Source organism: Pristis pectinata, chromosome 21 (genome assembly GCF_009764475.1).
Source record: "Pristis pectinata isolate sPriPec2 chromosome 21, sPriPec2.1.pri, whole genome shotgun sequence".
Classification (NCBI taxonomy): Eukaryota; Metazoa; Chordata; class Chondrichthyes; order Rhinopristiformes; family Pristidae; genus Pristis; species Pristis pectinata.
Genome location: NC_067425.1, coordinates 29,046,617 through 29,064,049, shown reverse-complemented (window position 1 = coordinate 29,064,049; position 17,433 = coordinate 29,046,617). Strand labels below are relative to the sequence as shown.

The window sequence follows — 17,433 nt, the reverse complement described above, 5'->3', positions numbered from 1 at the left end:
TTAAAATAGACTCCCTTGTTTATAATATTTAAATAACCAACCCACCAATGAGAAGTGGATTGATAATCATCCCTAATTTTGTTTCCATTAACACAAGAATTCGGTGAGTTCATGCCAGATTCAACCCCTGTTTTAGATATTTTGCATTTTAACACCATCCCAACTCTCACATTTTTGAGAGACATGATTCAGTCCTATAAGTCAGAAAACAAACTGATGTAAGATGTTCAAAGATTTGTTTTTAGTTCCTGAAAAAATACTGAAATTCTAATTGCAGTAGCTTGGAAACTTTGTGTCTAACTACTCCACAGTATGCCTTTCAAGAACATCAACTCATTCTTTGAACACGAATCTCTCTGTGATTGCAATACATGGAACATAGAACAGTATAGCAGAGGAACAAGCCCTTTGGCCCATGATGTCTGGCCAGGCACGATGCTGAATTAAACTAAATCTCTTCTGCCTGTACATGATCCATATCCCTCCATTAGATTAGGGAGAGACATCTCTGCTACACCTTAGAGTGAGTTGTGGAACCTTTAATAACTGATTAAACATCCCTACTTCCAACACTGCTGGACCACCTCAGCATTGCAACCACTTCAACTTAGATTATGTGCTCACATCTATACTGCGGCTTTGCAACCAAACTCTTAATCTGAGAAACAAAAATGCTCAGGACTGAATCAAACCATGACAGGAAGTATTTCAGAAAAACAAAATATAAATATAATAGATTCAAGTAAGGAATTTGAGAAAAGTTGCAGCATCAACAAATGTAAGTTTTGATTCATTTATCTAATATGGGTATAACACATCTCTAGATGAACATAGAACATTACAGCATGGTACAGGCCCTTCGGTCCACAATGTTGTGCCAACATTTTATCCTACTCTAAGCCTTCCCTCCCACATCTAACCCTTCCCTCCCACATAGCCCTCCATTTTTCTATCATTCATGTGCCTATCTAAGAGTCTCTTAAAATGTCCCTGGTGTATCCACCACCTCTGCTGGCAGTGCGTTCCACGCACCCACCACTCTCTGTGTAAAAGACTTACCTCTGACATCCCTTCTTAAAATTATGCCCCCTCATGTTAGCCATTTTCACCCTGGGAAAAAGTCTCTGACTGTCCACTCAATCTATGCCTCTTATCATCTTGTACACCTCTATCAAGTCACCTCTCATCCTCCTTTGCTCCAAAGAGAAAAGCCCCAGCTCACTCAACCTATCGTCATAAGACATGCCTCCAATCCAGGCAGCATCCTGGTAAATCTCCTCTGCACCCTCTTTAAAGCTTGCTGTTGTGATGTTATGTGTCACCTTAGAAAATTTGAAACGGAAGAGAGCATTCACCCCACTGTGTCTGTGCTGGTTGAAAAAGACCTGCCCAACTCAATCTCACTTTCCAGCACTAGGTCATAATTCTTCAACTGCTTGCCCAAGTCTGTTTAAATGCTGTGAGGGTTTCTGACTCAGTCATCTTGTTAGGAAGTGAGTTCCAGACCCCTACTGTCTGGATGAAAAGATCTGTCCTTCTCTCACCATTAATTCTTCTATAAATTATCTTAAATCTGTCACTTGATCACAACCCCACCAATTCCCAGCTTTGATCCTCTGCTAAGGAAAATTTGTCGTTCCTGTTTACATTTTCTAGGCCACTCATAATTTTATACACTTCTATTAGGTTTATCCTCAGCTTTCTCTGTTCCAAAGAAAACAACACAATTTACCCAATATTCCTCATTGCTACAATTTTCATATTCCAGCAATTTAAATGTAAATCTCCTCCACACCCCACATCTTCCCTGTAAAGTGATCAGAACTGTCTTATAAAAAAGCAAGGGACCGAGGGTTGAGCTCCGTGGAACCCATGGTTTCAACCATCCAGTCCCCAAAATATCAAATCAGTGTTTAATAGACCATCCTGTTTTGAGCCAAGTCACAATGTTCCTGAGTTGGGCAAAGATAGGATTCCTCTTCTTGTTGGCAATAAAGTGACATCATCAAATAGATACTATCATCAAATAGAAGGAATGAGATTTGATCACTGGAGCTGTGAGGCAGCCGGTCCACCAACTGTGCCACTGTACTGTCCCTGAATCTGTGAAGCACATGTGTAATCGTGCAAACCTGAGGTGCAGAGTTGATCATATGGAAAAAAAATGTAGTATATGCAAAATTAAGTGCAGATAAAAGTCAAGCCAACTAATTGTCAAAGTGATAGACAATAGAAAGTGGCAGAGCAGTCACAGACCAGTTCTATTGAAGTTCTTGAATTGCTTGCAGTCCATGTGAAGATATTCATATGGTGTTGTTTAGTAGAATGTTCCAGTATTTAGACCCAATAACAATGGAATAATGATTTATGACTTGGAACGGTATTTGCAATTGATAGCATTCTAAACCTGAATAGGTATTTACAAAATTCTTGAATAAAAACAAATTAAAATCTGTAAGAAAGCATAGTCTAATCAAGTAATTCAAAAATAGATAATTAATTCCTAATTATGTTGCAACCTTGTAATGCATCAATCAGTATAACCTCCCAGTAATTCAGTTTTTTTTAAATATTACTGCCATTATATAATAGACTCAATAGCAGGCCTCTGAACACTGCTGCACAGCGTTGAGCATCAACCTTGAAAGTTATTTATGAATCTAAATACTGATATTTTAAGAATTGCCGAAATCATGTTCACACAATTTTCTTGTCATCTGCAATAATGGTTACAACTGTAAAATAGCAGAGGACTGATTGAATTGATTTCCACCCTCAGTGCAAATCTATCTACTTTCTAGACCAAAGCACCATTTAGCGGTTTGTATAATATGAGTGAAAACTGATTCATGCTATTTAATAAAAAAATTCTCATTCAAAGATACACTTTTCCCTCATTAACCTTTAGCAAATTTAGAATACAGAATTCATATATGTGAGTTAATTTGTGATTCAGAGCTTCAATGACCTTTAAGTGTTCAGCTTACTTGAAGGAGCCCATCTTGCATTTTTGCTGACCTATAGGGACCTCTCAATATTGGGCAAATTTGGCTGGATTCACAGAAATGGAATTTAGAATTCTGAGCAACTGCCTTTATATGAAATTTACAAAGTTACTTTCCAGTGAATATGACAGAATCAATTCAATGCCATTCTATTCCCAGTCACTAAGAGATACCTATTAACAGCATCAATGTAGAATGAAATTCCTGAAAATGAGGCAATTTCCTTGTATCTGCCCTTCCAGCAGATGGGCAGAGTCCAAGCACAATTTGTGCCACAGCAGACAGTGTTTGCTGCATCATGAAAATGGAGTCATTTGCATATCCATGATGGGTTCTGGTACATACAAGATACATCAGAAGCTCCCACCAAGGTTTAACTCAATTCATTTCCTAGTTGAGTGGCATTTTAGCTGTTCTACTTTAAGTGTTATCAAAGTCTAAAACAGCAGAGGGAACTTCTGCTTTTGCTTAAAATTTCTGGTTTGGTCTGGACTGCTGCACCAAATGTACACAGTCAATCATCTCCAGCTTGATTATCTTACACTGGCCTTCAGAAAGTCTTAAAGCACTCACACCAGATCCTTAATAAAACAAACTGTTGGAAAAAATTGGACCAAAATTATCTTTTGTGAAATGTGTATCACTGGATGAGGTATATCCTAATGGACTCAGATACCGATACCAATTATGTTTCACAAATCTATCAAAAGCCAGCACTAGTCATAAACATATAGAAGGACGCAACACAGCATGAAGATAACGTATGAATAAGACATCACAACATTTTGTGTGGTCAGCACATTTTAAGAATGCAGACTGGTTGGTGTGCAGAGAGCATTATAGTCTTGAAGGGCAATGCTCTGGCAAGTCACTTGTCCTTAAGAAGCTAAGTTGAGTACTCTCATTAGAGTTTTCCCAACAGTTCTTCAGTTTGGCTGGAGGATGTGTGTTGATGCAGGTTTGGGAATCTTATTTCAATAGACACTACAGAGGAGTTTAGTCCCTCAGGTGGTAAGGTCCCACAGGTAATCATGATCTCTTCAGAATATCTCAGTGGAAATTGCATAACATGGCAATACATTACACCGGGTCTTTAAGTTAAGTAGGTGTACATGTACGTGTGTGCTTAGATTGATCATGCTTTTGGCACATAGGCATCTGATGAATAGGAAGAGGAGCTTGTGGCTACTTTATTAAGACAACTTACAGAGTGTCAACCTCTCAATTGACTGGCACATCTGCACACCTGCATACATTGCTACAGGGCACAATCTGTATGATACAATCCACATAATACAAATGTATCCCCCCCATGATAAAAAAATTGATCCCCCATGAAACACTGGTATATGCCCACTTCCATTCAACATGAAATACATACAAATCATTGATATATTAGCTAAGTTATGGATTAGCTAGGAGAAGTATGGTCAAAATGACTAAGATGTTCATTGCACTAAAACAGAAACTACATAGTCCAATGTTATGCACAGGGAAGAAATAGTACTAGAACAGAAAGATGTTGGGATAACACTCTTTAAGAGCTTCATAGATTTTTGTTTTAGCAGAGCTCAAAAAGCGACATTTTGTGCCTCTAGTATCTGGGCAAAGGAATGCAGAGAACAAAGAGGGTGAGCCTGATGTCAATACATTCACACAGATAAGAAAGTTGAGTCAATTAAGGTAGTAGAATCAATGTGAATTTATTTGAAATTGTTGATTAAATAGAATATATCAAAATCACATGAATAAACTCAGAGATTAGGAAAGGTTACTTATTCAATCTGTTGCTGGCACAGAAAAGCATTTATAATTAAGTTTCAGCCCGAGCTTAGTGGTTCCTCTCTTGACTCCCTGAGTTAGAATGCAGTGGGTTCAATTTCCACTTCTGATATATGAGGATATAATCTAATTTGGCTCTTTATTGCAGTATGGAGGGAATGTAGCATTGTTAGAAGCAACTTTTGGATGGGAGGTTAACCACAGGATTCATATACTCTCTTAGGATGGAGACGCAAGAGAATGCAGATGCTGTAATCTGGAGCAACAAATCATGTGCTGGAGGAATTCAGTCGGTTGAGCAGCATCCTTGAGGGGAAAGGAATTGTTGACGTTTCTGGACGAAATGCAGGGTTTCAGCCAAAGCATCAGCAGTTCCTTTCCCCCTACAGATGCTGCTTGACCCGCTGAGTTCTTCAGGTATATTGTTTGCTACTCTCTCAGGATCTTCTGCTATGCAGAATTTCCGTGCAATATTTCAAGAGTACTGAATTTTTTGTGAAGCACTTTGTAACATTTCAAGTTCGTAATGCATACTACATAAACAAGTTCTGCTCTGGCTGTTATAAACTACTATCATCAGATATGTTGATTGTATAAATGATAAAGATAGGAGGCAAAGTAAAGCAACCAAGTAGTGCAGAGCCTATTGGGAAGAATGTAAAGACCACTGTCCTTCTGAAATTAAAATAGAAAAAGCAGGAAATGCTTAGCAGATTAGTCAGCATCCTCACCATCTGAGGAGAGAGAAACAGCTAATGTTTCGGGTCAATAACCTTTCATTAGAAATGATTCTCAACTATTTTCCCAGTTCTGATGAAAAGTCACAAATGTGAAATTGTGAGCAAAACTCACTTTTCTGATTGTACCATGGTAAAAATCAAATTTGATCAGCTGGAACTTGTAAAGCCAGATTTGGGAGAGATTAAGAAGACGAAGAAACCGTAGGTAACAGCTGTAATTGACAAATGCCCCATGGTGTTTTGTGATGAATTTATGAAACGTCAAGATTTACCTGAAGGACAATGGAAAGTTTGCCAGGTGTCATTGTCTACCTAGATGACACCCTGGTTTCTGGAAAGACAGTGCAGGAACATAGAGAACACAGAAGGTGTACTTCTGAGAAGTTGGAGCACAGTCAAGCAAAGAGAATTAGATCACTACACACCAGAAGATCTGAGAGTCTGTATGGATCCTGAGATTAATCTCCCATCCAAAAGATGGTACTTCTACCAATGCCTCAGAAGTATACAACTTGGTAATAAGATGGACGCTAATGGACTTCATCCAGTTGAGGACAAAGTTAATCAGTATTGAATGCACCGAGTTGGATCAAATGACTTGGTGCATTTAGATCTATCTTTAAGCAGCATTAGGACTGCTACACAAGTTGCTGAATCATAAGACAATGTGGAACTGGACAATGGAACAAAAAGTTGCATTCCAAAAGCTGAAGTAGTTGCTGGTAAACTAACAATTTTGTTCATAATGATCAACAAAACTGTTAAGGCTCTCTTGCGATGTATTTTCTGATGGCATTGGTGCAGTTTTATCACACGATATGGAGAATGGAGATGAGAAACTGATTTTGTGTAAAGATATTGTTCCAAATCACATCAACAATAATCACTGAAAGACAAAGAAGGTTTAGCTATAATCAACAGAGAATCTATATGGATGGAACTTTATAACTTTCACAGACCACATTCGCTGCATGGTACTTTTGGTGAATCGAAGGAGATAGCTCAGTTGGTCTTAGCTAGAGTGCAGTGATGGGCATTAACACTGACTGCACACAACTTTGCTCTGAGTGGACAGTACAAGCAGAAAGCGAATGCTGTGAGTCATGTTGGATGTGAAAAGTAGATAGAAGCAATTCCTGTGGCTATTTCCATATCTCAAGCAATGATTTTCAATTTGAAGATGATCTTTGCTATTCATAGTGTTCTAATGGACAATGAAAGCAACTTCATTAGTGCTGAATCTGTCAAATTTCATCCTGCTCTATACCACCCAACTTCAAAAGGTTTGGCAGAAAAGGTGGTTCAGACTATAAAGGCTAGACTAAGGAAGGAGATTAGAGGTGAAATTGAGATAAAAGTTGCATGTTTTTGTTTTGCTATTAGAATACACTGCATGAAACTGTAGCACAGATACCTTTTAAATTAATGATGGGCAGATATGGCAGAATTTGGATGTTGTGAAGCCAAAGCTTAGCAGTACTGTATGTCCCAAACAAGTGAAGGAAAAGTAAAGACAGAGCTTGTGATCATCATTTTGAAGTAAATGAGTAGTTTTCAGAATGAGATGTTTTCTAACTTCCACTAAAACCCAAGATGTGTAGAAAAGTACACCTTGAATTGAAGGCCACGACCTACTAGGGATATTCAAACTGAACTGCACCATTTGCAATTTGTGAGAAAATCATCAAGTAGATTGGTATTGTAAAAAGGAACACGTTAGTTATATAGTTTAATTGTTTGGATTATATTTATGTATGTTTTCATCCAAAGGCAAATTAATGTGATAATCCTGTTACGAGGTCATTTGAAGAATGGAAGAACCTTCTTATCAGCAGGGTGCATAAATGAATGACAAAAATAAAAAAAGCCTTCTCGTACAGAGCTGCAGGTGATCTAAACTTCCGAGTTATGAGTATTTGTTTTACTCAATATTTGAGTACAGAGGTGCTGAGAGAATACACTGCTCCATTCTACTTCATTATCAGACCCATATTCTTAATGATATTAATTATTTCTAATTGATTCATGTTTTTAATGAGTCATAACAATGCAAGTTTTTAAGGGCTAAAATCAACTGTAAACAATTTGGCATTTTAAATTAAACTTTGTGATTTGAATACAAATGTTTAAAACAGTAGTGTGTAGTCCCTTTTTTTTAAGAAGGGATTAACTTGCTACTTTTGAACTGGTCAATGCCTCATTAAAGTAACAACGGACTGGTATATGGGATCATAAATTGCTGCAGCAAAGAAACATCGTTCAACTCTGGAAGTTTAATTAGTTGGTCCATTCTATAAATTGAATGGAAATGTAACTCCACTAATCTTAACGCAATGGAATTTCTCTGGATTATAAATCTAGAACAATGTGTAATAAATCCCTTGAACATGTTTCTGTCATGGAAATTTTTGCTGAAGGCTTGCAATCAATAGATTTTTCCTTTTTCTCCACTAAGTAAACGAACAATATTAATTTTAGTGATTGATTGTAAGATATAGTCAAATTTAGGCCACTCACCTTCTATCGGGGAGGATAGGAACTCTCCAGCCTTTAACTTGACTCAGTTTACTATCTGATAATTCAATCTGCAGTGGAAGTTTTGGTACCCAAACTGTCAGCTCCAGTGCGGCACTTAAATATTCATAGTCAAAAATAATCCGGGCGTTCATTGAACCTCGAGACTCTTTACCACTCACAAACACATAGTCACAGCCTTTGGATACCTATGTGAAAACAGAAGAGTCTGAATCAATTGGAATCTGCACAAGAAGAAATTTTAGATAGTATCAAAATTAGGTTCAGAATACAGAATTCAATCCAAACATTAACCATTCAAACCTGATAACCATTGTTGAGATATTGTTTGCATTGATACAACCAATAGCTTCATTATTTGCCTCACAATACTTTTTTAAATTCCATAGTTGATGAAGGGAATACGCAGTATTGATCTAAATCTTTCTACAACTTTACTAATAATTCCAAATTAAGGGAGTTTTCAGGAAACTGGGAGGAAATCAGAGGTTAGTCCAATAAAATTGTTAACAATTATACAAATAACAAATGCAAAATTTGAAACCTGCAAGTTTTATTTTTATATATTTTTGAAAGTTAGAATAACTTGAATATTAAGATGTGCTAACTTGACCCAGTTCATTCATCTTTCTTACATAACCAATCACTGTAACGAAAGTAATGCATAGCACAACAACTCCTGTTAAGCCAGTAAATTACATCCTTTTCCTGTGAAGTACTCCATCTAGATACTTGGTGTGTAGATAGCTCTTGATAGTACTGATGATAATACCTTTCATTACTCTGCTGATGATTGAAAATAGTTTGATAGGATGGTATTTTGTCACATTGGGTTTGTCCTGCTTTTTGTGGACAGGAAAATTTTACATGTTGTTCTATAGCTACCTATGTTGTAGTTGTAAAGGGATAGCTTGGATAGAGGTGCAGATTATATTGGAGCACAAGTCATCAGCACTACAACCAGAAAGTTGTTGGCTCCCATAGTTATTGCTTTAATCGGTACTCTTGGCTGATTCTTAATATCACGTGATGAATTGAATCAGCTGGAGACTGGCTTCTGTGACATTAGGGATCTCAGCATTATTACTAGAGATGATTGTCTCTGCTGACACCTTTTGAAGTTCTTCCAACTTCTTCCTCACTTTACCTGTGTAATTGTCTACCACCAAGTGGATGCAGCATGACTACATTTGATTTAATGAGTGTAAGAGGGCACAGGTTTGTCTACTGTATGCTGCTTTTGCTGTTGAGCATGTATGGTATTCTATTTTTCAGCTTCACCTCATTTTTAGGGAAGCATGGTACTGCTACTGGCATGTTTATATCTGCACTACTCACTGAGCTAAGCTTAGTGTCCTGGTTTGATTGTAATGATAGAGTGCCAGGCTATGAGGTTATAGATTGTGATGGAATGCAAATTTGCTGCTGTTTATGGCTCACATTGCTCACAGCTGTTAAATATGCTCTGAATCCACAAAACTGATGATAATTGGGCCCAGAACTTTGTATCCATCATGACTGTGTGGTTGGTTATTCATCTCACAGCTGTCAATGACAGATGCATCTGAAATAGACAAGGTTAGAAAGGATGGGATGCTATGGGTTTATTTCTTGTATATATAGTTCTATCACTATCTCCTTATCCCAGAACGGCAGCTATGTACTTCAGCCTTAGCCTATATAGTGAGCACTGTTGCTTTCAAGTTCACTGTTTGTTCCCCCAATTCAGAATACATTCTTTGCTTTTGCTAATCATGATTCTTCTGAATGGTATTGACATGAATGACTATCGATAAAGCTCTTGATGGAGTGTGAAAGGTGGCAATTGCCATGTTTCACATGATGCCATGAGACTTTTGGGTTTGGACTCAATATTAACAACTCAGAGGACTGAGCCATCTTCAGACAGAATGTCAAAGTCAAAGTCACGTTTACTGTCATATGCGCAAGAACATGTGCCACAAAAAACTTACTTGCAGCAACGTCACAGGCACATAGCATCATATAAGCAGCATTCACAAGGAAAACATAAATTATACCCAATTTTTACAATTAGTGCAAAAAATCCCCACAAAATTGCATTTTAGTGCAAAGTGATCAAAGTGGTCAAAGTGTTGTAGTAATTAGGGGTGTACCAGTTGGTTTAAGAACCGAATGGTTGAAGGGAAGTAGCCGTTCTTGAACCTGGTAGTATGAGACTTGAGGCTTCTGTATCTTCTGACCTTCAACTCTTCATGCTTCATGCCTTCCAGAAGATGGCATGGCCCAGATGGTGGGGAGGGATGTGCCCATGATGTATTGGGCTGAGTCCACTACTCTTTGCAGCTTGTTATATTCCTACATATTCGAATTGCCATACTAGACCATGATGCAACCTGTCAGATACTTTCAACAGTACATCTGTAGAAGTTTGTTAGAGTGTTCGGTGACAAACTGAACCTCCTTCTTAAGAAAATAAAGAGACTGGCACAGCTTCCTTGTGATTGCATCTATGTGCTGGGCCCAGGACAAGTCATCTGATATTTTAACACCCAGGAATTTAAAGCTGCTGACTCTCTCCACCGCTGATCCCCCAACGTAGACTGGTGCATGTTCGCCCTCCTTCATCTTCCTGAAGTCAACAATCAGCTCTTTAGTTTTGCTGACGTTAAGCCAGAGGTTGTTGTTGCGCCACAACTCAACCAGGTGTTCTATCTCGCTCCTGTATGCTGATTCATCACCACCTATGATTCGTCCAACAACAATGGTGCCACCTGTGAATTTATATATGGCGTTGGAGCTGTGCTTAGCCACACTGTCATGTGTGCATAGACAGCAGAGCGGGCGCTATGCACGCAGCCTTGAGGTGCACCTGTGTTGAAGGTCAGCAAGCTGCTGTTACCAATCCTCATTGATTGAGGTCTGCCGATGAGGAAGCTGAGTATCCAGTTGCAGAGGGAGGTACAGAGAGAGACCCAGGTCTTGAAGCCTGATGATGAGTTTGGATAGGATGATTGTGTTGAATGCTGAGCTGTAGTTGATGAACAGCAGCCTGATGTACAAGTTCCTGTTGTTCAGATGGTCCAGAGCAGACTGAAGAGCCAGAGAAATCACAATGAAGCCAAACTGAAGCGGATCCTGATCATCTCTGAGGCAGGAGTTGATTCGCGCCATAACCAACCTCTTGAAGCACTTCATTACAGTTGATGTAAGCGCTACTGGATGGTAGTCATTGAAGCAGGTCACCATGCTCTTCTTGGGCACTGGTACAATAGATGCCAAGATACAACCGATATCATGCCAGTGGGACAGCATGTAGTGAGAAATCCTGATGTAACAACCTGGGCAATTGAGTACGAGCATGTCAGGCTGTTGCCTAATGAGTCTGTGGGACTGCTTTCCCAATTTAGGCATGGTCACTAGATCATCACGAGGTGGTCATTAAGGATCAGGTGTGGTGGGAATGCCTTCATTGTGTCGAAATCCAGTGCCAAGGTCCTTCCTGGGCAGTCTGCATATTATTTTTTATTCTTATGATTTTTTTTGACATACTGGTTTGATGCAATTGAGTGGTTTATTAGTCCATTTCAAAGAACAGTTGAGAGTGAAGCACATTGTTATCAATCTGGAGTCTTATGCTGGCCTGACTGAGTAAAAACATCAGATTACTTTCCCTGAAGTACATCACCAAGCATCCACCTTCACTCTGTGTCATCAATTTATGCCCAATTAAGGAACACCTGCCACATGATAACAAATTTTTTCTCCCTAAACAACATCAAATTATACCCTCACAGGACACCAATTTGTGCTCTCCACAAGGCACCAGTTCATGCCACATGATACAAATGTATCCCCCCCATGATAAAAAAATTGATCCCCCATGAAACACTGGTATATGCCCACTTCCATTCAACATGAAATACATACAAATCGTTGATATTAAGTTATGGATTAGTTGGGAGAAGTATGGTCAAAAAGACTAAGACATTCATTGCACTAAAACAGTAACTACATAGTCCAATGTTATGCACAGGGAAGAAATAGTACCAAACAGAAAGATGTTGGGATAACACTCTTTAAGAGCTTCATAGATTTTTGTTTTAGCAGAGCTCAAAAAGCGACATTTTGTGCCTCTAGTATCTGGGCAAAGGAATGCAGAGAACAAAGAGGGTGAGCCTGATGTCAATACATTCACACAGATAAGAAAGTTGAGTCAATTAAGGTAGTAGAATCAGGTTAGTTATTCAAGGAGAAGTTGGAATTTCTCCTGTCACAATTCTTCAATCACAAACACCTGTTTGTGATTGGCTATTAATGGACTGGGGTAATTAGGGTAGCGATAGGGAACATTTGCCGATTTGTTGAAACCGGGTATTTAGATTTGTGTATGAAGGATAAAAACTAGGCAGCTAGCCAAGAGTTGCTTGTGATGGATCCTTCACAGGTTGGTATGGCAATTCCTATGCCCAAGACCGCAAGAATTTGCAGAAAGTTGCCCAGTCTATCATAAAATCTAGCTTCACTTCATTGACTCTTGTCTACATTTTCCCGCTGCCGCAGGAAAGCAGCCAACATAATCAAAGACCTTTCCCACCCTGGTCATTCTCTCTTCTTCCCCCTTCCATGTGGCAGAAGATACAAAAGCTTGAGAACACATACTACTAGGCTTAAGGACAGCTTCTATCCCGCTGTTTTAAGACCCTTGAATGGACCTCTTCTACAATAAAGAACTCCTGATCTCTCAGTCTACCTCGTCATGGCCCTTGCACCTTATAGGACTATTTGCACTGCACTTTCTCTGTAACTGTAACACTATATTCTGCATTATGTTATTGCTTTTCCTTTTGTACTATCTCAATATACTTACGTATGGAATCATCTGTCTGGATGGCATGCAAACAAAGCTTTTCACTGTATCTCAGTACATGTGACAATAATAAACATATTACCATTTAATGCTTACGTGGTTTGTCTTGGCTAAAATACCTTGATTTGTTTGAAGAGAAAATGACCAAGAAGAAGAAAATGGTGAATGTTGAATTATCCTGTTGCTACTGTATGACTAACCAATTCAATGTGAAAGAATTGTTACATCCGTTATTGGTCATATGTTTGTTTTATATTATTACAGTAACTATCATTGTGAACCAAGAAAACTGCTCTTGACTTTTTGGGTAACCTGTTGTCCTTAAAAAATTGAAATATTGCAATCATTATTTGACCCTACATGTAACCAATTTAATTTTTGAACCCCATCCACAAATGTGTCAGTCATTTGTGCCATTTATCCATATGTTACATAAATTAGTCAACAGATTCCTGCCAAAAAATGCAAATGCTTTCAGGACAGAATATTGTCCACACTCAAAGGCATGTTGCTGCAGTGAGCTGAAGACCCACCCAACAAACAATTTCTCAAAAAAGCAAAAAGCAGCAAATTGTCATTTATCATCAGAACTAATACACTCAATCAACATTATAATGCGATGGTCTATATTTTGTAGTAGAAATAACAGTGAGCCTAATAGTACCTATTGTTATTTGTAAATCCAACATCAACTTCCAGAGATTGCCCTTGCACTGTTAAACATGGAAATCAGGATGCCGCTATTGCAGTAGCTCTTCTCCAATCTAGCAGTAATTGACCTGGACCATCAGATGGGATGTCTGCCCAAGATTCATTGATCGTTTGTGGTTGCAACATGTACCTCTCGCTGTCTAAAAGAGCTGATGAACTCATGAGGTTGGCAGATTGTACTCTGTAAGTTTGGCATTGTTTGTCGATCATTGACATATGGGGGAAACTGTGTGACCAACTCCCATGTGTGCTGAAGAGTGCAAGGTGTGGTATTCCCAGGTGATTGACAGGGAAACCTTTGGTGACATTTCCAGGCTGTGTCCTTCGTTGGAGAGGGAATGGACTCATGCCCACCTCTGTCCCAACTAAGGACACAGCTGACAGAGGTCAGCAAAGTCATCAAGGTCAATAACCTGGGAGGAAGGTTATGGAATATAGAACATTACAGCACAGTACAGGCCCTTTGGCCCACGGTGTTGTGCCGACATTTTATCCTGCTCTAATATCTATCTAACCCTTCCCTCCCACATAGCCCTCCATTTTTCTATCATTCATGTGGCTATCTAAGAGTTTCTTAAATGTCCCTAACGTATCTGCTCCACAACCTCTGCAGGCAATGCGTTCCACGCACCCACCACTCTCTGTGTAAAAAAAAATTACCTCTGACATCCCACTTATACCTTCCTCTAATCACCTTAAAATTATGCCCCCTCATGTTAGCCATTTTCACCCTGGGAAAAAGTCTCTGACTGTCCACTTGATCTATGCCTCTTATCATCTCGTACACCTCTATCAAGTCACCTCTCATCCTCCTTCTCTCCAAAGAGAAAAGCCCAAGCTCACTCAACCTATCGTCATAAGACATGCCTCCAATCCAGGCAGCATCCTGGTAAATCTCCTCTGCACCCTCTCTAAAGCTTCCACATCCTTCCTATAATGAGGCGACTAGAACTGGACACAGTACTCCAAGTATGGTCTAACCAGAGTTCTATAGAGCTGCAACATTACCTTGTGGCTCTTGAACTCAATACCCCAACTAATGAAGGTCAATACACCATACGCCTTCTTAACAACCGTATCGTGCGGCAACCTTGAGGGATCTATGGATGTGGACCCCAAGATCCCCCTGTTCCTCCACACTGCTAAGAGTCCTGCCATTAACCTTGTATTCTGCCTTCAGATTCGATCTCCCGAAGTGTATCACTTCACACTTCTCCGGGTTGACTGCCATCTGCCACTTCTCAGCCCAGGTCTGCATCCTATCAATGCCCTGTTGTAATCTACAGCAATCTTTTACACTATCCACAACACCACTAACCTTCATGTCATCAGCAAACTTACTCACCCACCCTTCCACATCCTCATCCAAGTCATTTATAAAAATTGCAAAGAGCAGGGGTCCCAGAACAGATCCCTGTGAAATTTATATTTTAAAAATATAAAAAACTAATTTTGCAGTCTGCACTGTGTTCCTTCCCTGAATGCAACCTACCCCCACCCCCACTCCAGACTCTCCCCATGGGACACTGACATTGAGTTGCTTCTCCTTCTAGTCATTTGGCAGTGGTGGTGGTCTCAGTTTAAGATACCAGCTGAGGTGCTCCATGACTCAGATCCATACAGAAGAGCAGGCTGGTCGGGTAGATCATTAGGTTTGTGTCAAGTTTGATGTCTGACATAAAAAGACAATGCTGGTGCATTGAAGGTAATACTGAATTTCATTGTCGATGGTTGCCTTTGTTAAGAGGCAACTCTTGAGATATGGGAGATAATCCATATTTTCCAGGGTTTCCTGTGGATCTTTTATATTGGATACTCTATAGTGGGGCCAGGTTGGTAGAGGAGGACTCTTGTTATATAGACGATAACCGTAAGGTCCATTGACTTCGAACTTGGCCTTCAAAGATACACATATACAAGTTTTGTCTGTGTACTGTAGCTCAATGACTGAAGTTGTGGTTGCTTTTGTTCTGGAATGGAAGCAATGCAGATTGAACAATTTCCTACTTGTCCTGTAGATTAGCTCCACTCTAGTGGAAGCTTGTTGGAGGTGAAGTGCAGCATTACGGTGAGAAAGAGTATGGAAGGAATGATGCAGATTTGTCTGATTCCTGCATTGAAATAGTCTCTGTTTAAATCTAGGCTGGCATGTCCCATCATGAAGCAAAAATAAGATGGAGATGAATTTCTGCTGGCAGCCAAATCTGGAAAGGATGCTCCACAGTCTAGGTTGACAGAGTCATTGGCTTTTGTGAGGTCAATAGGCCATGCATCATGATTACTGTACATTTGTGATAAGAACCCATTAAAGTAATCAGAAATGATTAATTGCTGCCAAACTACCTCAATGGCACTGGAGATAGACTTTCTTTCATTTTTCCTTTATTGTTGAAGATACTTAAATACAAATATAAATTACTTTTATAGTTTTCCTTCCTGTTTCTATCTTTCCCTCTCATTCCCATCTTTTTTTATCCTTTCTATATTTTGTTTTCTTTTGATCTAATTTAATGACATTAAATTAACTAATTTAATTAGATTTTTCTATTCGTACTCTGCAATCACTCAGAGTTTTCAATCTGATCATTTAAGAAGATACACAGTAGCTTGCCTTGTTTACCTTACTCCTGGATCTTTTCAAGACTATACTGAGCTGAAATGCCTTTTGGACTACTGTTCCAGTACTTATAATGTCTATGGGTAAGCATTGATATAATGAAAGTCTGTCAATATCACAAGGCCAATGACTCCCACAGCTTGATTGCATTTTCCCATCTTCTCGGAAGGACACCATTCTATTGTCCCAGTTTATTTGTCTCTGGTCAATCTGTTGTAACAATGCCATTTTCCACTTTATTTTTTTTAGCCAAGGACTCTCCTGAATTTGATTGACAGGGCCTTTGACATAGCCAGTGTCAGTCCTATTTCTCACCATTTTACAATCGCCTCTTCTCCTTCCTGGAATCAAGGGATATACTTATCAACTCTCCAAGCATTTTCACTACTTTCATCATGATTCCGCCACAACACGTATCTTCCTCTGCCTTGTCCTTTTACATTCTGAAGCATATTTATCAGCTTTCCTTGGTAGCATCCTATGTAAATACAAGAGATACGACATCTGCCCTTTCACCTTCTTTCTTACCATGAACCAGACAACAAACTATTCAAAATTTTAACGTACTTCTTTTGGTTTAGCATCTCACTGTAGAGATCAGATGTAGATTATGTAATCCCTTTGTTTATCCCCTCCATTTAGTTTGCAAGTTTTCATGAACTTCTGGTCACTTGCCATTTTCATTGTCCACCCTACTTCAACTCCAAAGTCTTGTCCTCTACCTCCTATGTTGTTCCAGTGAAGCTCAAAGTAAAATTTAGAAGCAACAATACATGTCAGTTTAGCACTTTATAAGCTAAATTCAAGAATTTCTGATTGTAATCATTACTTGTGTCTTTTTCACAGCAACTACAAGTAACGTTTCTGCTGTTGCAGTTTGCAGGTTCTTTAGAACCATCTTTTGTTTTTTTACTTGTTCCTTTCCCACACAGATTTGCGTAACACCATCATCCATTTTGTCACTTAATCAATCCTGACTTTTACTCACAGGGAGTTGGTAAGAAAAGAGTAGTGAAGCCTGTAAAATTCTGACAACAAAGGCAAGAATTCTGAAGTTGAGGTATTGTGAAATGAGAGACACAGTGGCTCTAAAGGAATCCTGGTCTCTGAGGAGTTTGATAATCTCAGAAGAGCAGGAGCTGAATTACCGCGATCGCATTTCATGTCATCAGTTTAAGGATAAGGGAAGAAAGT

The 17,433-nt window shown here is 39.1% G+C and overlaps 1 protein-coding gene across 1 annotated transcript in view; it reads right to left on the bottom strand.

Moving 5' to 3' along the window:
• The window catches only part of tmem132e (transmembrane protein 132E), a 447,898-nt gene that overhangs the window by 52,840 nt on the left and 377,625 nt on the right, over positions 1-17,433 (bottom strand). Inside the window, exon 6 of the mRNA XM_052035543.1 lies at positions 8,045-8,250. Coding sequence (XP_051891503.1) covers positions 8,045-8,250 — 206 coding nt within the window. The remainder of the gene's footprint in view (positions 1-8,044; positions 8,251-17,433) is intronic.